The sequence below is a fragment of the Thermobia domestica genome, chromosome 5 (assembly GCF_964235325.1).
Source record: "Thermobia domestica chromosome 5, izTheDome1.hap1.1, whole genome shotgun sequence".
Taxonomy (NCBI): domain Eukaryota; kingdom Metazoa; phylum Arthropoda; class Insecta; order Zygentoma; family Lepismatidae; genus Thermobia; species Thermobia domestica.
Genome location: NC_137458.1, coordinates 304,062,544 through 304,081,543, shown reverse-complemented (window position 1 = coordinate 304,081,543; position 19,000 = coordinate 304,062,544). Strand labels below are relative to the sequence as shown.

The 19,000-nt window shown below is 37.4% G+C and overlaps 1 protein-coding gene across 3 annotated transcripts in view; it reads left to right on the top strand.

Moving 5' to 3' along the window:
* Nucleotides 1-19,000, top strand: part of LOC145686759 (sodium-dependent phosphate transport protein 2B-like) — a 104,515-nt gene that overhangs the window by 30,949 nt on the left and 54,566 nt on the right. For all 3 annotated transcript variants that reach the window (XM_081760399.1, XM_081760397.1, XM_081760398.1), the window contains exon 2: nt 13,804-13,906. In XM_081760399.1, coding sequence (XP_081616525.1) covers nt 13,804-13,906 — 103 coding nt within the window. The remainder of the gene's footprint in view (nt 1-13,803; nt 13,907-19,000) is intronic.

Sequence of the window (19,000 nt, the reverse complement as noted above, 5' to 3'; positions counted from 1 at the left end):
GAAATCATAAATGTGTCATCCCTGGGTTGGAGCGAAAGTAATGGTTGGAGTAAAAACTATTCCGTATTTCTACTGCGTTCTGTTGTTGAATTCACAGAAATGTTCAAAAATAAATTCAAGAAGTAAAACACGATCCTACAAAAGACTGTTTACTTGCTCACTGGTTTTCGGATTGTGAACTGAAACTTAAGTGCGCAATCATGTTGAATACTTCTGTCCCTTTCTACTTTACAACTTGAGGTGGGATGATGGTCAGGATGGATCTAGTGATATACCGCTAAAGGAAGTGCTTCAGTACAGAGTCGGAAGCGGTATTTATTGTTTATACTACTTACAACGTTACCCCCACATAAAATATAAATTCACCCTTTCTCCCTTCCCTTTCTCGAATACAATGAACCAACTCTTTTGCTGAAGAAAGATGCTAAAAGAAAATTGAAACATCTGTGTTTAAACTTTCTTTGAAGCGCAGTCTTTTGTATTTGTAAGGTTTTGCGAGTGTTTTCGAGATAGCCAAATCTTTTACCATGGACTCCTGCTGCAAACTGACCGTGAGTAAACACCCGATCTCGCTGTGCTCAATTTCTCTCGCACACGTGAAATGGGTTTGTTGTTTCCAAAACAAATAGGAAGTTACCTTGTGCTTTTGCATTTCTGCATGCACACAGGTACCATTGTTGTTTTAATGATCAGAAGAAATATCAAAACCATTCGATATATATGATACGAAACAGCTAACAGAGGGAGGCAAAGATAAAAGTAGGCCTATACCAAGTTTTCCGCGTGGTACCATTATGGAGAATAAATATTTGATAGTCACGTAGATGCGCTTAAACCTATTCCATCTGTCCTTATAACTTTTCTGGTCTCATCAATTTCTCAGGAGAATACGTACAACATATGTCCAAATTCCATATATACTCTTTCTAAACTAATGAGCAAATTCATTAAGAACACCAACTGATATCAATAAACAGGAAAGAAAACAATACTTTATACTTCTATCATTTGGTACACATCTCTATTAAGCAAAGCTTGTTTCTTTTCGTAATAGCTCCTTCGTGTCACAGCTGTGGTTAGTTTTGTTTTGTGTTAGGATGAAAGAGAAAAATGCAACATTTGCTTCGCGGTGAAGTTATATATATTATTAAGATAAGCGGTGATAAGCGAGGTTTAACAAAGAGTGCCTTTCGGATGCACAATTTAACGGGTAGTTGCAGTCCGTGTTGAGAATCGAACCAAAGCTATGTAAGACATGTTATGACAAATCCAAAAGGTGTGTTGTATCGGTGCAGTACCAGTTTTTCACGTTTTTCAAAATGTTCCAAAACCCAAAGAATAATCTTTAATTTCTGATATTTTAGTCGTCACAAATTACAATTTTATAATGTAGTCAATGTTTATAATTACTGGGCAGTTAGGCGTTTAAACTAATGACATCATAATAAAGTCAAAACCATAATTTTGAGTTGAATTGATTCTGAGTTTAACGTCCCGTTCAGCAGCGAGGCTATGTGAGACGTGGACCTACTGATTAACGTGGAATCCGAACCACATGAACTCCCACCGGGAATCAAGCCCAGGTTTCCCACGCCAAAGGCAAGTATGCTAACCGTTAGCCACGAAGGAGCTCCACCATAATTTTAGTAGGCGATAAGATATATCTCGCCAGTGCTTTTACAATAAATAAAATTTTATAAGTATTAAAGAATAGTGGTAAGAGATTTTATAATAGCTCTTTTATTTATGAGATATGAGTATTTTGAAAAAAAAAATCAACTAAAGAATAGGTTGGCGGAACCACAAAAGACTCGTAAAATAAACTTTCTTATAAATACATACGCACCTTACTCACCTTTTATAATTGCCATGCTTACGTTCTCCATAAAAACAGAAATTCTCTTTTAGAGATACTTTACACAAGATCATGAAGTGGGTTCAAATTTAATTAAAGGCAAAATACAATACAATAATCCACAAATATTGTCTCAAGTGAGTTTAAAGATTTCTAAACACTAGTCCGAAACCGGGCTCTGCCGTTGCGATCGATTTACAGGTCTTGAGACGAAAGTAAGAAGGGACTTACGCACACAGTAAGTAAAAACAATTAATATGCCTGTAACTTTCCCCCAAATGGGTGTATCTTAAAATTAACCTCACCATTATTTTTCTAATTAAATTCTAGCCCGAAATTATGTATCATATTACCCTATTCCCATTTTGAAAACTTGACCTTAATTCAAAATGGCGGATTTCAAGATGACTGCCATCAAGGTCATATCTACCATACGACTTCCCCCCAAGACTTATATGTATCCACATGGTTTTTCTTCATTTTTCTTCATTAACGCTCCGTTTACAAAGGGTAGGAAGGGACTTCTGTAGTAATCTCTAATAACCACATCACAACTCTTAAAAGTTATTTTTTAAAAAAAATAGAAAACATGCACCATGGCAAAAAGTTGTCATCACAAGTAATGATGCATACATGCCTTCTATCAGCAAAAAAAGTTTCATTGAAATTGGAGCCGGACATTTGAGTGATGTCCCTTGTGGGAAGTGATTGAACATGACGTCAGAACACATCGCCCCCCTTCCCGGAATTTACGGGAATTAGGTGACCTGAGTGAGCACATGTGGTGCCAGCTCTCTCCAGCGACCTATCAAGGATCATTGCGTATATGCCAAGACGTGTCGCCGTTTTTATCCATGCCAAAAGTCGACATACTGACAATTAGGTAGGTAGTCATGATGGTCTGGCTGATGGTGCGTATATTTTAACTCGTACATTTTGTCTCGACTCGAATTTCGAGACGTCTCGACTCGAATTCGAGTCGAGTCGAGACAGAGACTGACGAGTCGAGACACGAGTCGAGACAGAAACATATTTTCGAGTCGAGACACGAGTCGAGACAACATTTTCTCGAGACGAGTCGAGACAGGCTTAAATCTCGACTCGACTCGACTCGAATGCATCCCTACTCATACTAGATGGGCATTCAAGCCATACTCGCAACGTCGACGTCATCGATCTCGCAAGGGCTAACCACGTCACAATCATTTCGCTACCACCTCATTCAACACACAAAATGCAACCCCTAGACCGCACCTTCATGGCTCCACTCAAAATTCACTATAGCGAAGAAGTGCGTATTTGGCTTAGGGAAAACCAGAGACCTCTTACTGCATTCGATGTCATGGAGCTGTTCGGTAAAGCATACGTTAAATGTCAAACTGCAGAGATCGCAATGAACGGGTTTCGCTGCACAGGCTTGTATCCCTTTAACAGGAACATTTATCAAGCCTCAGAATTTATCAGTGCGTCACAAGCGGCTCAGTGCAGGGAGGGCTCAAACATGATACCTACCGTGTCTGTTGCGGAAGTGGTTTCTCCTCCAGAAAACACGAATCCTCACCAGAACATAGTTTGCTGTTCTCCATCGCCATCCATGCTCGATCAGCCTGGTCCTTCGACTGCCTCTGTGCGTTCTGAAGTGGGTACAATGGACTCTTCACCAGAAAACACCAATCCTCGCCACAACGTAGTTTACTGTTCTCCATCGCCATCCATGCTCGATCAGCCTGGTCCTTCGACTGCCTCTGTGTGTTCTGCAGTGGGTCCAATGGACATTAGCCCAGTTCCCATCATGAAGAAGAAGACTTCAACACGAGGTAGAAAGGCAACTTCATCCAATGTAATAACTTCTTCACCATACATAAATGACTTAATGCAGTCTGTGCGGAAGTCAAAGGAGAAGAAACGTAAAGAAGATAAAGGAAAAGGGATTAAAAACAAAGAAGATGGAATCTCTGGAGTACGAAAAGGACAAAGAAAGAGACAAAGCAATGGAAAGAAGATTGACAAGGATGAGCAAGAATATGAAAGTTCAGAAAGCGAAGACTTTGTATTATTTGATACTGGAGATTCCGATATCGACATGCTGCACGGAGGTAACCCAACTAACGACGATGCTGAGTGCTTGTTCTGTGGTGACAAATTTTCCATGGACTGTAGAGAGGAATTATGGATACAGTGTGTAACGTGTGGTTTGTGGGCACATGCAGAGTGTACAGACAATGAGCGAGAGATCTATATTTGTGATTTCTGTCGTTAAGAAACAAAAAAGTGTTGGACTATTTTCATACCATCTATGTATTTTTCAATTTACACTCTATTTTGCATAATATTTTGCATATTAACTATTGAACATTGAATTAATGTGTTTCAATACATTACTATTCTATTCTTCTATATTGTATTAAACTTTATTTTAACTTTATTTTGTACTTTATTATGCTTAAACTGCATATTTCTATCTTGTTAAGCTGAGTCAGAAGAAGGGGTCCGAATTTGGCAACATTTTCTCCACACTGCATTTTCGTCACATTTTACGAAAAGCTTTATTAATAAAATTTGATTAGCTGTAACTTATATTCGAACACACACACGTTTAGGAAACATATCAAAGAACGCTTGTAAAAAAAAAAAATATCAACTACAAATAATAAACAATAATAATTTTAGATGCAAAAAACAAAATGGGGGTCCGACTTTGGCCACTTTCCTCTACTAATGGCGCGTTCATTTCGCTGATAACGGAGGATGGTAAAACATGGATATTTAGATAGATCGCATACTATTTCCTGTGTAATTCCTTAAACCGCTTGGGATAGGTCCTATAGTTTCTAAGGCAGAGCGTTTCGAAACATGATTTTTCGAATTTTTGGCCGTTCATAACTCTGAAAGGAGACGTTTTTCGACCTATGTTTATTAGAACTTTTTTCTTTCATTTCATATAAGGAATCACCTCCCAAAGTTTGTCGGTGGAGTTACCTACCACCCTGTATAAATAAAACTCATCCCAGAGTTTGGAGCTCTTAAAAGTAGCTCTAAGTACCAGTATTACCAAACACACTTCCCCCCCCCCAGAAATCCGTCCTGGATCCGCCCCTTCTAGAAGACATAGTGGAAAAGAGCTTACAAAAATGAAGACGGTCTTTCAGTAGGAGGTAGAATGATTAGGTGTATACGGTTTGCAGATGATATGGCGCTTCTTCAGAATTTGAAGAGAAAATCAAATGTTAGAAAACTTGCAGAAGGGCTGTGAAAAGTATGGGATAAAATTAAATGTTAAAAAGGCAAAAGCTATGGTGATTGGAACGAAGCGGTTCAGTGTCAAATATAGAAATAGGAGTGGGAATAAGACAGGTGACTAGTTTTTCGATACCTGTGTAATATTATTAGTAATGATATGATATGTGAATGTGAAATAAAAGCAAGGATAGGAATAGCAAAAGAAGCCTTTAGGAAGAAGAAAATACTATTTTGTAGAACCTTGAATAAAGAGTTGAAAAAAAACTCATAAAGTGCTTCGTGTGGAGTTTTGTACTGTATGGGACAGAAACATGGACATTACGCAAGAATGATGAAAAATGACTGGAAGTTCCGAAATGTGGGTGTAGAGAAGAATGGAGAAAATGAGCTGGATCGGGCGAAGAAACAAAAGAGAGGGTGTTAGAAATGATGGAAGAAAGAAGAACAATTTTAGATATTATTAAGAAGAGGAAGAGAAACTGGTTGGGACATATACTGAGAAGAAACTGTATCATGAGGGACGTTTTAGAGGGTATGGTGGCAGGAAAGAAAGGGAGGGGCGAAGGAGATTACAATTAATAGATGATATTAAAACAGAAAGATCATACGCGAAGACGAAGAGATTAGCGGAGGACCGTGGAGCATGGAAGCTTCTCAGCTGCGGCAAGTGACCTGCCAATAATGGTAGGTTACCTATGATGATTATGATTATACATTATGTACAGAATGTTTCGGAATTTGCATTAAATTATTTACTAAGTGGTTCCAATAATTACAAAAAACAAGATAAAACGCTAAATTTCTTCGAAGTACTACTCGTATATGACCTTCCTGTTTTGCCTAATGACCTTCCAGTACTTAGTAGCAAATGTTTGATCTTATATTTAGACAGAACAGGAATTTCTGTTCTGCCTAATCTCCTCAAAAGGGGATATCTACATTTGAGGGAAATTTAATAGTAACTATTTTCCCGACACTTGCAGTTGCTTTTAAGTCCCCTTGATTTTCGTATATCATATCACGCATCTTTATATTGTATTTTAAATCAGAAGTCCTAGAAATTTTACTCTTGCAAAAGGATCATGCCATATGGATAACCACCGTTAATGTTATCCTTATACCCGTGAATATTTAACGGATGATTCCGGTAAAAAAACAGCCGAGATAATCGCAGCTTATGGAGTAACGGACGGACGTACGAATGAAATGAAATCTTTCAGTTTAACCTCCCACGATTATGTCCTTTCGGCTAAGGGAGAGGGATGATTAACACAAGAGAATGATGATGGAATAATTGATGGAATGTTAATGTGGGAGGAAACGATAGTACCTCGAGAAAATTCACGGACACAATGTTGTCCACCACAAACTCACTTGGTCGGGGATCGAACCAGGGACCCCATGCAAGCCACCGTGCCCCCAACGTGCATACTAACATTACAATCTTGTAAATCCCGTTGTGTGATCCTAGTGAAGTTATTAAAGTGGCAATAAATATTGCTAGAAGAAACCATGGTTAATGGGGTGGAGAAAAGCAATCTTTTACTGGATTCTAAAAGACAAGAAACGGTCTAGGAAATGTCCTCATGCAAGGTACTTTACCGAAATCAATTCTTGGATGCCCATAAGAAAGGGAATCCAATTCGACAAATGTTGGCAGTCTTGGGTCTTTGGAGAGGGGGGGGGCTTAAAAACTCTTTTATTTTTTTTATTCAATTGTAAACTTCTCAAATTTGAAATATCTGGTAGTGACAAAATGATCATATCTTTTCTAGAGATTGAAATACAGTATATAAAATCAGATTTTTTTTTTTTAGATATGAAGGGGAAGGGGCACAGTGAATCCATGGTAGAGCACTTACTTCAGGACAGGATCGTGGGGTCTTGTGTTCGATTCGCGGCCAAGTAAGTTTGTGATTCGCATCGTGTCCGTGGGTTTTCTCCCGTTTCCTCCCACATTTTTATTCTACCAAATTTGTCATCATTATTAACTTGTCCGAACCATCGTCTCCGTTAGTCTAAGAGGCATAATCGTGGTCCGTTAAACTGAAATATCTCTTTTCATTTCACTTTTCTTTAAATATGGATTTAGCGTGTTTCTGAACACCCTTTGATTAAGGATGGGCACGAGTCGAGTGGAGACAGAATTTTCCTGGGGAAATTCGAGTCAAGACACAGCTCTTTCAATACAAAAATATAAGTTTTTCGGGTCGAGACATCACTTTTACAGCACATTTTCGAGACGAGACAACCTCAAATCTTGTCTCGTGCGCATCCCTACTTTCGATGACAATAATAAAGTTTAGTTCATTGGTAATACAGAAATTTGACGACTTTTGAATAGCTCTTGGCTTTTTTGTATATACAGGGTGTTTCAACACAACACCGACAACGTTTGGAAGGTGATTCCTCACCCCAAGATAAGACAAAAAGTATAGACCAATCTGGGTGCACAAATGCTTCCTTTCGGAGTTATAGACTGCCGAAAACACGAAAAAATAAACTTTAAAAGGACCATAGCTAATACTATGGGATCTACCATAGTCGGGTCAAGACTTCACTTAGGAATTAGTATGTGTCCTATCCAAATATCCATGCAACTTCCACAACAATTTTTATAGAGGTACAGTAGTTGGTGAGTACTTCAAGTAATATGCCCTTAGCCAAACTCCCTCTATAAAAATTGCTGCCTGAGTACCTTAGGATTCTGAAACATGTATTTTTGGATAGGGCACATATTAGTTCCTAAGTGAAGTCTTGATCCGACTACGGTAGGTCCCATAGTTTTGGAGCTATGGACCTTCAAAGTTCAATTTTTCATGTTTTCGGCAACCTATAACTCCAAAAGGAAGCAATTGTGCACCTAGGTTGGTCTATACTTTTGGACATGTCAGGAATCACCTCCCAAACGTTGTTGGTGGTGTTTTGAAACACCCTGTATAAATAAAACGGAGCTTGGATCAGCGCTGACAACTGTTTGCTACTTTTGACTTGGAATCCATGAACATTTGTCTGCAGACCCATGGGCGGCCCTATTTGGAGTAACCTGGAAAATAACTGTCCAAGAGCAACTGTTGTGGAAAAGACTTCAAGAAACAACCAATGCTATTTCTACCAGCATTAACTGTGTACCCAGCATATAAACAGAAGACCTAAAAACCTATATTCATGATAGAAACAGTAATAAAAGTGGTCGAAAGCGTGTCAGTCAGAATGGATTAATTTGCACAGAAGGCCGTCATAAACTCTTTGTCAACCAACAACACTCGTGATTTCTTACTTGGAGAATTAAAAAAAGAAAAAGAAAACATTTGTTAATTCGCAACGGTTTATGAAAAGCAGCAGCTCGACGTATGCAAACATTCTTCCACGCTCACTGAAAATGTATTATTCAACACAATACAATTCAGCATTCTACTTATGTGTGTACACAGAACATGTTTCTTAAAGTTCAAAGATCCACGAGGTTTCTAACCTTGTTAACTTCGAAAAGATGTTTGATAAACTCGTAAGAAAGAGAGAGAAAGAGAGAGAGCTTCAATGTATGGTTGTGCGGGCACAGACACAAAACTTATCAAATAAAGCAATTTTTACCTAATTTTAAATAGATCGGTAATTACGAATTTTGTCGAATAACAATTACGTGTCCCTGTTCTATCACCGGGTGCAATAGACTTCAGGACAGACCGGTAGCCAGCCCAAAATTGTAGGGGAGGGGCGAAGTTAGGGGGGGCGATCTAACTATATTATAGTTCATCACCATATTATAGTTCATTTGCAAGCCTACCGTGAAAATTTCAGGGAGGACCAGCGAAAATTTAGGGGGCCAGCCCCTAGACCTCCCTGGATACGGGCCTGGTCCAGGACCATAGACAGCTGCGCACCCAGAAATTTTTGGTGGGAGGGGTCCAAGCTGCGTTTTGTTCTGAACCCGAAAAGACGATTTGCAAAATACTTCCACCTATATTTTCAGAAAACAGTGACAGAACTAAAATGTGTTTACAAGAGAAGCGAAGACAGATGAAGCGTAAGATCAAATTTTCATGCTACATCAATCATTTCCCTGTTAAACAAGTAGAGTTTTATTAAGAAAAGGTACAAATGTATGCTGAGTTAGGAAATATTAGGGGGTGTCTAGAGCCGGTGGACCCCAGTGGATGCGCCTCTTGTGAACGTGCAGATTGTTGTGTGAAGCAATCCAGAATACCTCAAATTCGTTTTTCAACAATGCTGTATTGTTGATATAATTAATTCGCAAGGTGTCCCTGTTTGAACTGGCAACGTTGTCTTAGCCTGCTTGAACTGGCAACGTTGCCTTAGCCTACTTGAACTGGCAACGTTGTCTTAGCCTGCTTGAACTGACAACGTTGCCTTAGCTTGCTTGAACTGGGAACGTGTGAAGCCCAAATGGCTGGTGCAATTGAAAAAAGTCACCATTGTAGATTTAAAACGACCTACTTCTAACTTCTTACCTCTCTGTATCTTTTTTTTTTTTTTTTTTTTTTGTATCTACTATTCATCACGGAGTTAGCCCATGGTCCCGGAGTTTTGCTACACCCTGTATATCTCAGGTCTATGAAGTTCCTTTGGGCAAAATGGCACAACAATTAGACGTAATCGAGCGCTTACCTCTGGCACGTGGGGTCCCTGGTTCCATCCCCGGTCAAGTAAGTTTGTGGTGGACAACATCGTCTCCGTGGATTTTCTCGGGGGTATTCCAGTTTCCACCCATTTTCTCATTCCACCAACGTCTCCCTTAGCGTAAAGGTCATAATCGTGGGACGTTAAAACTGAAAGATTTAGGTGATACTTTTGGCGCTGTCGAATAAATATGTTGCAAAACGAACACGAGATGTGCATACATATCTATTACGTAAATGTGTGTAAAGTTTATAGAATGCGATGGTACCGAACAGCATAAAAGTTAAAAAAAAAAAAAAAACATACGTGACTTTGTCATAAAAAATGATGCACTTTGTAAGCACGTCAGATTACAATAATGTGCTTACTTAACATACAAAGAATTATTGTTCAATGAATGAATGGGAATTTGATATTGAACTTGAGAGTCACGTACGTTTTACGTGTATCCTCTGGTTGTATGAATCACATTTTAAAACATTGAGACTATTCACAAGCTCAGCTAAAAACTAGACGTGAATAATCTAGTTATCTCTCAGGGGTTAGCGAGGGGAGGAGAGCTGTGAGGAGAAACTTACATTCTAAATTACCATACCTTCATGTTAGAAATGAATATGGACTAACACATCATTGTGTATCAATAACACTGTTGTAGCGTTAGTTCTTACGTAGGAGAAGATATTGCTTTTAATGATTAGTATTATGTGTCCCCAAGTAACGTAGTCGCTGACGTTCTCGTCTTTGTTGCGAGTGGTCCGGGTTCGATTTCTGGTGGGGACACTTGGTAGAAAAATTGTAAAAGCTCGACACCGTTAATATAGATATTTTTTTTTTTATTTTTCAATCATTTTATAGAAGAAGTGACTTCAAACCATGTAAAACCTTTGTGTACGCCACTGGGTACGGCTTAACATGACACAATTCTTCAGCCTTGCAATAAGTGATCAGGGGTATCCACCTCATAGTACCACCCAGCGCCGGCTTGCGTACCACAGGTTAAAAACCCGCATTCTAGAGGATGTTTTCATACCCCTTGAGGTTTTACTCCAATTTTAAAGTTTATTGTAAAAGTTTTTTTTTTTTTTTTTTTTTGTTCATATTTACATACTGTACTTTTCAAAAATAATAGCTAGAAGCTAATATTAAGAGTTGTAAAATCGACTTCTCGGATGGGTCGCTTTGAAATATCTTCCATTTGATTGTAGTATAATAAAAGAGCTATTTCCCCGAAAGTATTGATAAAGAAAAAAAAAAAATAGAAACACCACAGATGGTAATTTGAAAGCACTGATCTTATTATTTTAGTAGTTTCCTTTCTGAATTGCTATGTTTATTCCTTCTATTGTTATTTTATTTTTGATGCTGTTCCTGTATTTCTCTAGGATGCTGGTGACCTTCAACGTCAGTGCTTTTTTAAAAATTTATTTTCTTTCTTTCTTCTGAATGATTGTCATCGAAAACCTAAAGTGAAAAAAGGAAGAGAAGAAGAGAAAGGCTAAAAAATAACAATTATTTTTCCGAAGGACGAATCCTGTGATATCCTGGAAGTTTTATTCAAGTGCTAACAATAATAAGTCATGACGAATTTTTATCTCATAGCAAAGAACATATTACAAATCTCTTTGATCTTCCGCTAGGTATAAAAGAATCCAGTGGCATACGGAATAGGGGCTTACCGAGTTTTAATCACCACTTCTTTTATAAGCGACTAGCAGAATACGTGTTCTTCGCACAGGAAGAATACGTTTCATTTGGGACATAAAGGGCTGAAATTGCATTCAAACGGCATCGGAAATGTCACTGTTCATCTCAGTGAGCCCTTAAACTATGCATACGACACTAATATAGGTCATTTTCGATCATTTTTATATATCTTCCCCTCCCATCCCGCAAGTTGCGGCCTAAATTTGGACTTGAACGGCATCGGAAGTGTCATTGTTCATCTCCGATCCCCCGAAAACTATAGATTTGACAATAATATCGATCATTTTCGATCATTTTTATATATATCCCCCTCCTCCTTCCCCAAGTTGGGAGACTGAATTTGGATTGAAGTGCATCGGAGGTGTCAATGTTCATCTCAGCGGTTACGAAAACTATGGATGACACACTAATATCGGTAATTTTTGACCATTCATATATATACACCCATATCCTCTCTTTCCCTTCCCTAAGTTGCACCATCAAAGTAAAATGATAAAAAACACTCCAGAACCGAACCTCATCTATGTTGAAAATTTTATCGAGCAGGTAGTCACAAACATAGTAACTTTCATCTTTATCCTCTGTAGATTAGGGAAAAGTAAAAAATTTCCACTTTACAATATCATTACTAATAATAATAATAATAATAATAATAATAATAATAATAATAATAATAATAATAATAATAATAATAATAATAATAATAATAATAATAATAATAATAATAATAATATCTATTACGTATAATAGTAAAATATAATTAGTTTTTATAATGACTCTATATAGTACTGAGCATTATTGCTGCCGCTGGAGGGATTGACTGGTAAAGTCTGTCTCGATTTTAACTAATTATTAATAAATTCTTACTGATTTTTAAAGTATAAAATTACGCGTGTATTAGACTAGCAAATTATGGTATGCATAAATATGGGGGAGTGCTATGCAGAGTCGATTTTAGCGTTGTAATAAGAGTCTCACTAACGTATGATGCTAACTTCCGTATCTTGAAACATGTTCCTCAAGTTAACAACGATTTATACCGAGGAAGGTCAGCCACGACTTCTTCACAGGGTTGTCCAAACACACTGCTAAAAAGGGGCCGCGGTGGCTCAGTTCAGTAGTAGAACGTGCATCTCTGGTGCTTGCGGTCGTGGGTTCAAACCCTGCTCCCGCCAAGTGACCTTTGTGGTGGACAAACAACGTGTCCGTGGGTTTCCTCGGGGTTCTCCCGTCTCCTCCCACTTTATTCATTCCACTATTTCATTCATTACTCATCATCACCGTCTCCTTTAGTCTACCCAGCATAACCGTGGAACGTAAAAATCAAAAATTTCATTTCATTTACATTCATAGAAAACTAATTTTTGTTGGAACGAAACTCCTTTTTACTCGATTTAGGCGTTCGCTTATCCGGATATTCCTCGAAGATGTCTGAACCACTCTTAGTTAAATTTGACACGGTGATCCGAGAGCGCACGATGACTGTGAGTGTCGTAAGGGGTCACATGTCCTGATCGGACATACCATTGAGGAATAATCACCGAAAAACGGGATGCCCATAGAGTAAACATTGAAAAAGCATTTTGTGTGTTAATTTTCATTGTAAATAATGGAAATTAGAATTTTCAGCATTAGAAATAGGGAGAATCCCTTCTCGTTTTGTTCTGCGGACACAATTTTTTAAAACTATTACACTTTTCGCTGATATGCCAAATTCAACATATTTGTATGTCGTGCACTAAACTATTCTATAATACACTAAAAAAAAATTCGTTGAATAATGAATAAATGTCGAGCGCTTCGCGTCAAATTTATGATTAATGCATAGCTACTTGTTTGATAGCCAATAGTTGCAGTTGCTTACAAGGGCGACCATCAGGGGGCAAGGTGGGGCGCTCGCCCCTCCCCCTAAAAGGAAATTTTACTTGGGAATATCGAAAACCTAATAGAATTTTTACATTAGTTACATCAAAATTTGAAACTATATTTGAAACGTCGCTTATACTTGCCCCTCCTTGGAAACCACAACAGGGGCGCCCTTGGTTGCATAGGTGATGTTTCATTATGGCCAAAAATACAGAGTAAATTGGCATTAGCTATGAAAAACCAGTTATTTTTATTCTTAACTAGGGTATTGAGAATGATTTAGCTAGGAGTTCTTTAATTAACAGTAACAGATTTAATGGTCATATTATACATATTACAAAATAGAAATATACCGGTACTCGTAACTTTTGACTCTTGATTATATGATGTAAACCGTTTATTTATATGTTATATTACATAATAGTATATATTTGTTTCGACGTTTATAAATTAAAGGTCACTTTTATTTGTTTATTTATTTTTTTTTTCATTTGTAGAAGCAGATTTTATCAACTGGAAGTCCGTATCAACAATCAAATGGCGTGGTGGAAGATCCTTGGGCTGCTAGTCCTCTGGGGGATACAGGACCTGCATGGTCAGGTAAGTGAAATGGAATAGCCTACTGTGTTACACAAACTAGTGAATCACGATAGACTGTAGTCAATTGTCTTAATGAATTAGGTTATTGGGAAAATCAGTACATTATGTTGATTGTGGTAGAATTGAATGCATTTAGGGTTGCCAACTTCTGAAACTGAAAAATTGGGGTCACATTTGGTACATGACGAGATGGCAGAAAACTAAAAATTATGAACTTGATACATACTGTACGCAGTGTTTCATAAGGGTTTGGACACATACCCTAATTTGGGGGTCAATTCTCCCCAAATTTATCATTTTCCCCTTAAAAAAGTTACCATTTTCCCCCAAATTTACTTCTTCTTCCCCAAATTAGAATTCTTATCCCCAATTTACCATTTCCCCCCAGATGTACCATTCTGCCCCAAATGTATTATTATTTCTCCAAACTTACTATTCTCCCCCAAATTTACCATTCTACATCCCAAAATTAGCATTCTTCCCCCTCCTAAATTAGCATTCTTTCCCCAAATTTACCGTTCTTTCCCCAAAATTCACTGTTAATCTCAGAAAATTTACCATACTTCCCCCAAATTTACTATTCTTTCCATAAATTTATCATACTTCCCCCAAATTTACTATTCCTCCACCAAATTTACTATTAATCCCAGAAAATTTACTATTAATCCCAGAAAATTTACCATACTTCACCCAAATTTACTATTCTTTCCATAAATTTATCATACTTCCCCAAATTTACTATTCTTCCACCAAATTTACTATTAATCCCAGAAAATTTACTATTAATCCCCGAATTTACTATTAATCCCAGAAAATTTACCATACTTCCCCCAAATTTACTATTCTTTCCCCAAATTTACTATTAATTCCAGAAAATTTACCATACTTCCCCCAAATTTACTATTATTTCCATAAAATTTATCTTCTTTTCTGGGTACATTTAAACTTACGTTAGTGTTTCATATGTACGTAAATCGTACTTAACCAACAAAAATATAACAGTGGAAACCTTAATTAGAATTACCCGTCAGTGAAGCCAGCTCATGGGAAAATGGGCTTTTGGGGATTTTTTGACATGTGTTTTTTGAAAAGGGATAAAGAGAATTTTCGTCTCAATTAGCATCATATATGGAATTTTTCACACGTATACTTCATTGATAGCAACCAAATTCTCTATGGACGGCAAGTAGAGAAATGTTCCCTAAATAATCTTGAAATCCGTGTTAATGGTCAAATTTTGTTGGCGAAAGATACATGGATGTTAGTGCAGTACTTGTGATTTTGAAAATAACTAAAAAAAAAAAACGTAAAATAAGAAATGAAAAAGAATTTTAGCAAAAATTTTAAAAAATGCATCAAAAGATTGCGATCTTGACCAACAATTAGTTTGTGGATCAAAGGCCACAAAATGTTTGAATTGCCCATAAATCGTATTTTTACGGAATAAGAACATCGTTTTGAGTTAAGTGATAGTTTGGGTTTGGCTACACTATATGTACACTGAGGGAAAAAAAATGTATGTGGCGTACGTAAAATCGTATGTTACATTTGTAAATCCTGTAGTTTTTGGACTTAACATACAGCAAACTTATAACTGAAAACACATGTTTTATAATATATATATATATATATATATATATATATATATATATATATAGGAAAAGGTGCAAATATGGGCTACCACTTTTTGACTGCAAATAACTCGTAGATACATGGAAGTCGAGCAAATTTAATTACTGCAATAAAGACTATGCGACATTTCCTACACAAGATATTAAGAAAATTGAAAATAACAAATCACTAGTATTGTATATTTATATTTTTCTGACACTCTACGAAATTACGGTTCAAGAAATGGTGGTGCAAATATGGGCTACCAGTACAAAAACATACTAATATGAAAAAAAGTGGTACAAAAGATCACAATACTACCAAATGTAAATATATACACTTAGAGACAATAGTCACACACACACTCGTCGTGTTCAGCACCTGCGCATTCATTATGTGCCCACATGTGACACTTTATGCACTGAATCTAGAGTTCCCCGTGTGTATCCGCTGAAAAGTTGCCGCGACAGAAAATGCAGGGCACATCTTCATCTGTAGGTTTCTGCACGCCAACAAGTAGATCTAACCCCACGTCACTGTCACTGTCGTCGAACAAAGTTGCTACAGACTTTGTGGATGATTCCCCATAGTCCAGTCTTCTAGCAGGGGTTGATTGCTTCGTTGCAGAGCCTGCCATTTCTATTTTCTGGCCTTTTTTGCATGTTTTGCAGTTGCTATCGTCGATTCATACAGGGGCAGCCTATAGGGTGATCCAGTTATGAGCGCGACCTCTTTGGCTTGTCTTCTTCTTGATGGTGGAAGGAGGTGCAATTTGAAATTGACGGACCAGCTGTGATGGACCTGCATGAGACTGTAAATCTGAAGTACTGCTTGGTGAAGAGGACTGATTTTCTGTTGATGGCACGCTGCTTGTTGTCCCTGCATCAGTCTCCACAACAACGAAATCTTCGTCAGTGAAGATGCTCCTGTCAAACGGCATTATTCCTGTAACACGAAAACCATTTACTGCTACGTCTGCTCTCTGCACTTTCAAAAAAGCTTTTCCGAAAGGCTCCATGATGTCATAAGGACTAAAAGGACCACTGGAATGAAGAAGAGCAGATCTGATTTCATTGCTGTAATGATGCTCGAGAGGACCCATAAAAGTTTGTCCAACGGTTGTAACTTTTGCGTACAATGGGGCGGCAATGATTTAAAAATAAATCTGTCCATGCTCTACCGGCTTCTTCTGATGTGAAAGGGTGAGGCAAACCATTCACTACTGCTAATTGATACGCAAGACATCTCAAATCTGTCACCGTGAAACCAAAGAAATGTGACTCCATAAACAGCAAATATTCCACCAACATCTTTTCAAGCTGCGCCCCTAAGACAGTCCGTCTTCCGTGTGGTTTCGACGCTGCTACTTCAGGAGAGAGAGATTTGTCTTGCTAAGAGATTGTAAAGTTGTGCGAGGATAGTTAAACACTTGTGCAGCTTTTAGTGTCCCCATTTTCTTTTCTCTGACAGCAGCAATTGCTTTCGTCATGTCTTCTTTATTCCATTGTTTCCGTTTATTCTGTGGCATATATCTCTGCTTGCTCCTTGGCATGCTGTAAAATAAATCGTAAAGACTAATTAGAAGCTTGGCTCAACATGGTGCAAATATGGGCTGGTAGCCAATATTTGCACCAGGCAAGGTAGCCCATATTTACACCACCACGCCACATCTCAATTTTATATTCCATTTACCATAGTTGGTGTTATCTGCACCTAACATACACAGTACCAACAATTCTAATATTTGAACTCAACAGACACACTCAGAAAAGGACGTCCCATGCATTCATTTCCAAGTAAAAATATGAAACAAATATACCTGCGAAAGTTTTTGTTCCCTCAAGAAACAACAAAAATGCACTATCCACTCTGTATGAGGCTGTTTCACTCACAACTGCATCCTCTACCTGAGTAACCTCGTACCAATAACTTGTCGCATTCTCACAAGAGTGCGTCACTTAACACTTCTTTAATTTGGATTGACAGTATTTACACCATAGCCAATATTTGCACCTCCTCCTCTATATATATATATATATATATATATATATATATATATATATATATATATATATATATATATATATATATATATATATATATATATATATATATATATAGACAGATAGATAGATAGATAAGTGTTCCATCTATACGTATTTTCGGTATGAAACAATATATGCGGTCAGGATCTCATATACAAATGGAGGTATATAACATACAGCTGACGAAGGTAACATACAGGGTGTTCAGAAAGTAACTATGCAGTGCATAACTTGCCGTATTATATTTTCTATAACACTAGAACGTCGGGGTTTTTAATACTCTCTAGAACGGCGGGAGTGGGTCAAAAATGACCCATTGCATTTTTATTAAATATTTGTATTCTAAGCCACTAAAATTTATTGCATAATAAAACGTAACTTTCATTCAATAAAACAAAAAACTTCTTTGAGCTCTAGCTTATTATTTATTGATCAATGTGTTTTTTGCCAATAATACAAATTTAAGAAACATGCTATTTTTTATGAATACAATATTATTAGAACGATATGATTAAATGTATTATATACAATGTCAGTTTATTATATAGTAATGTTATATATCATTCTAATTCCTAGATAGTTATTATTCTTAGATAGTTTGTTCAAGCGCATGACCTAACTGAACTAAACTAACCTAATCTACACACATCTAAACTTGCAGTCTTACACAGAACAAAGTTCAGTCACCCCTCTACAAGGCGAAGTGTCATACAAAAACATTGTTCACAAATAAAAACGTAATGTATTACACAAAAAAATATTTTACTAATATGGTTGTAATACGCACCTATGCATTTCTATAACTTTGCTCTCCCTATTTAGAATTTGTGGAAACTTAACCTGACATAACCTAAAATAGCATACACAGTCGTAAACTTGCAGTAGTTCAAACCAGAAAAAGTCAGCATAGAGTGATTGTTTTATAAATAAGATTTGCTAGGTTCTAATCATGAAAGTTCTGACATGAAAAGTTGGTAAACTACCTCTTCTTTCGAAAAACTCCTTTACAGATTCTACTTCTTTGGTTGAAATATAATTTATCCAAACATAAGAGAAAGTTCGTTGTCTCCCATTTAGACCTCTAAAATTTTTGGTTTCGGTAGCTTTGAAATTTCTGATTACTCCACAGGCTAGTAGTCAAAGAATTCTTGTCAGCGCCGGAAATTGAACTGGGGATCCCTCAATCTGTACTCAGCCACGTTCACCACTAAACCAGCGGGGCGGTCATATAGGACGATCACAGTGAGAGCTTCGGCTTTCTTCTCCCAACCCGTCTGGTATATAGGAACCTTGTCCCAATCCGTCTGGTCAGCGTGGGAGCAGTAGACCAAGTCCTCCCTCCGGGAAGAGGCCTCAACCAATAGTGGATCGAATATGGCTGTGGGCAATTTATTACTATTTATTTGTGCTATAAACGTGTTCCCATGAAACATTTCAA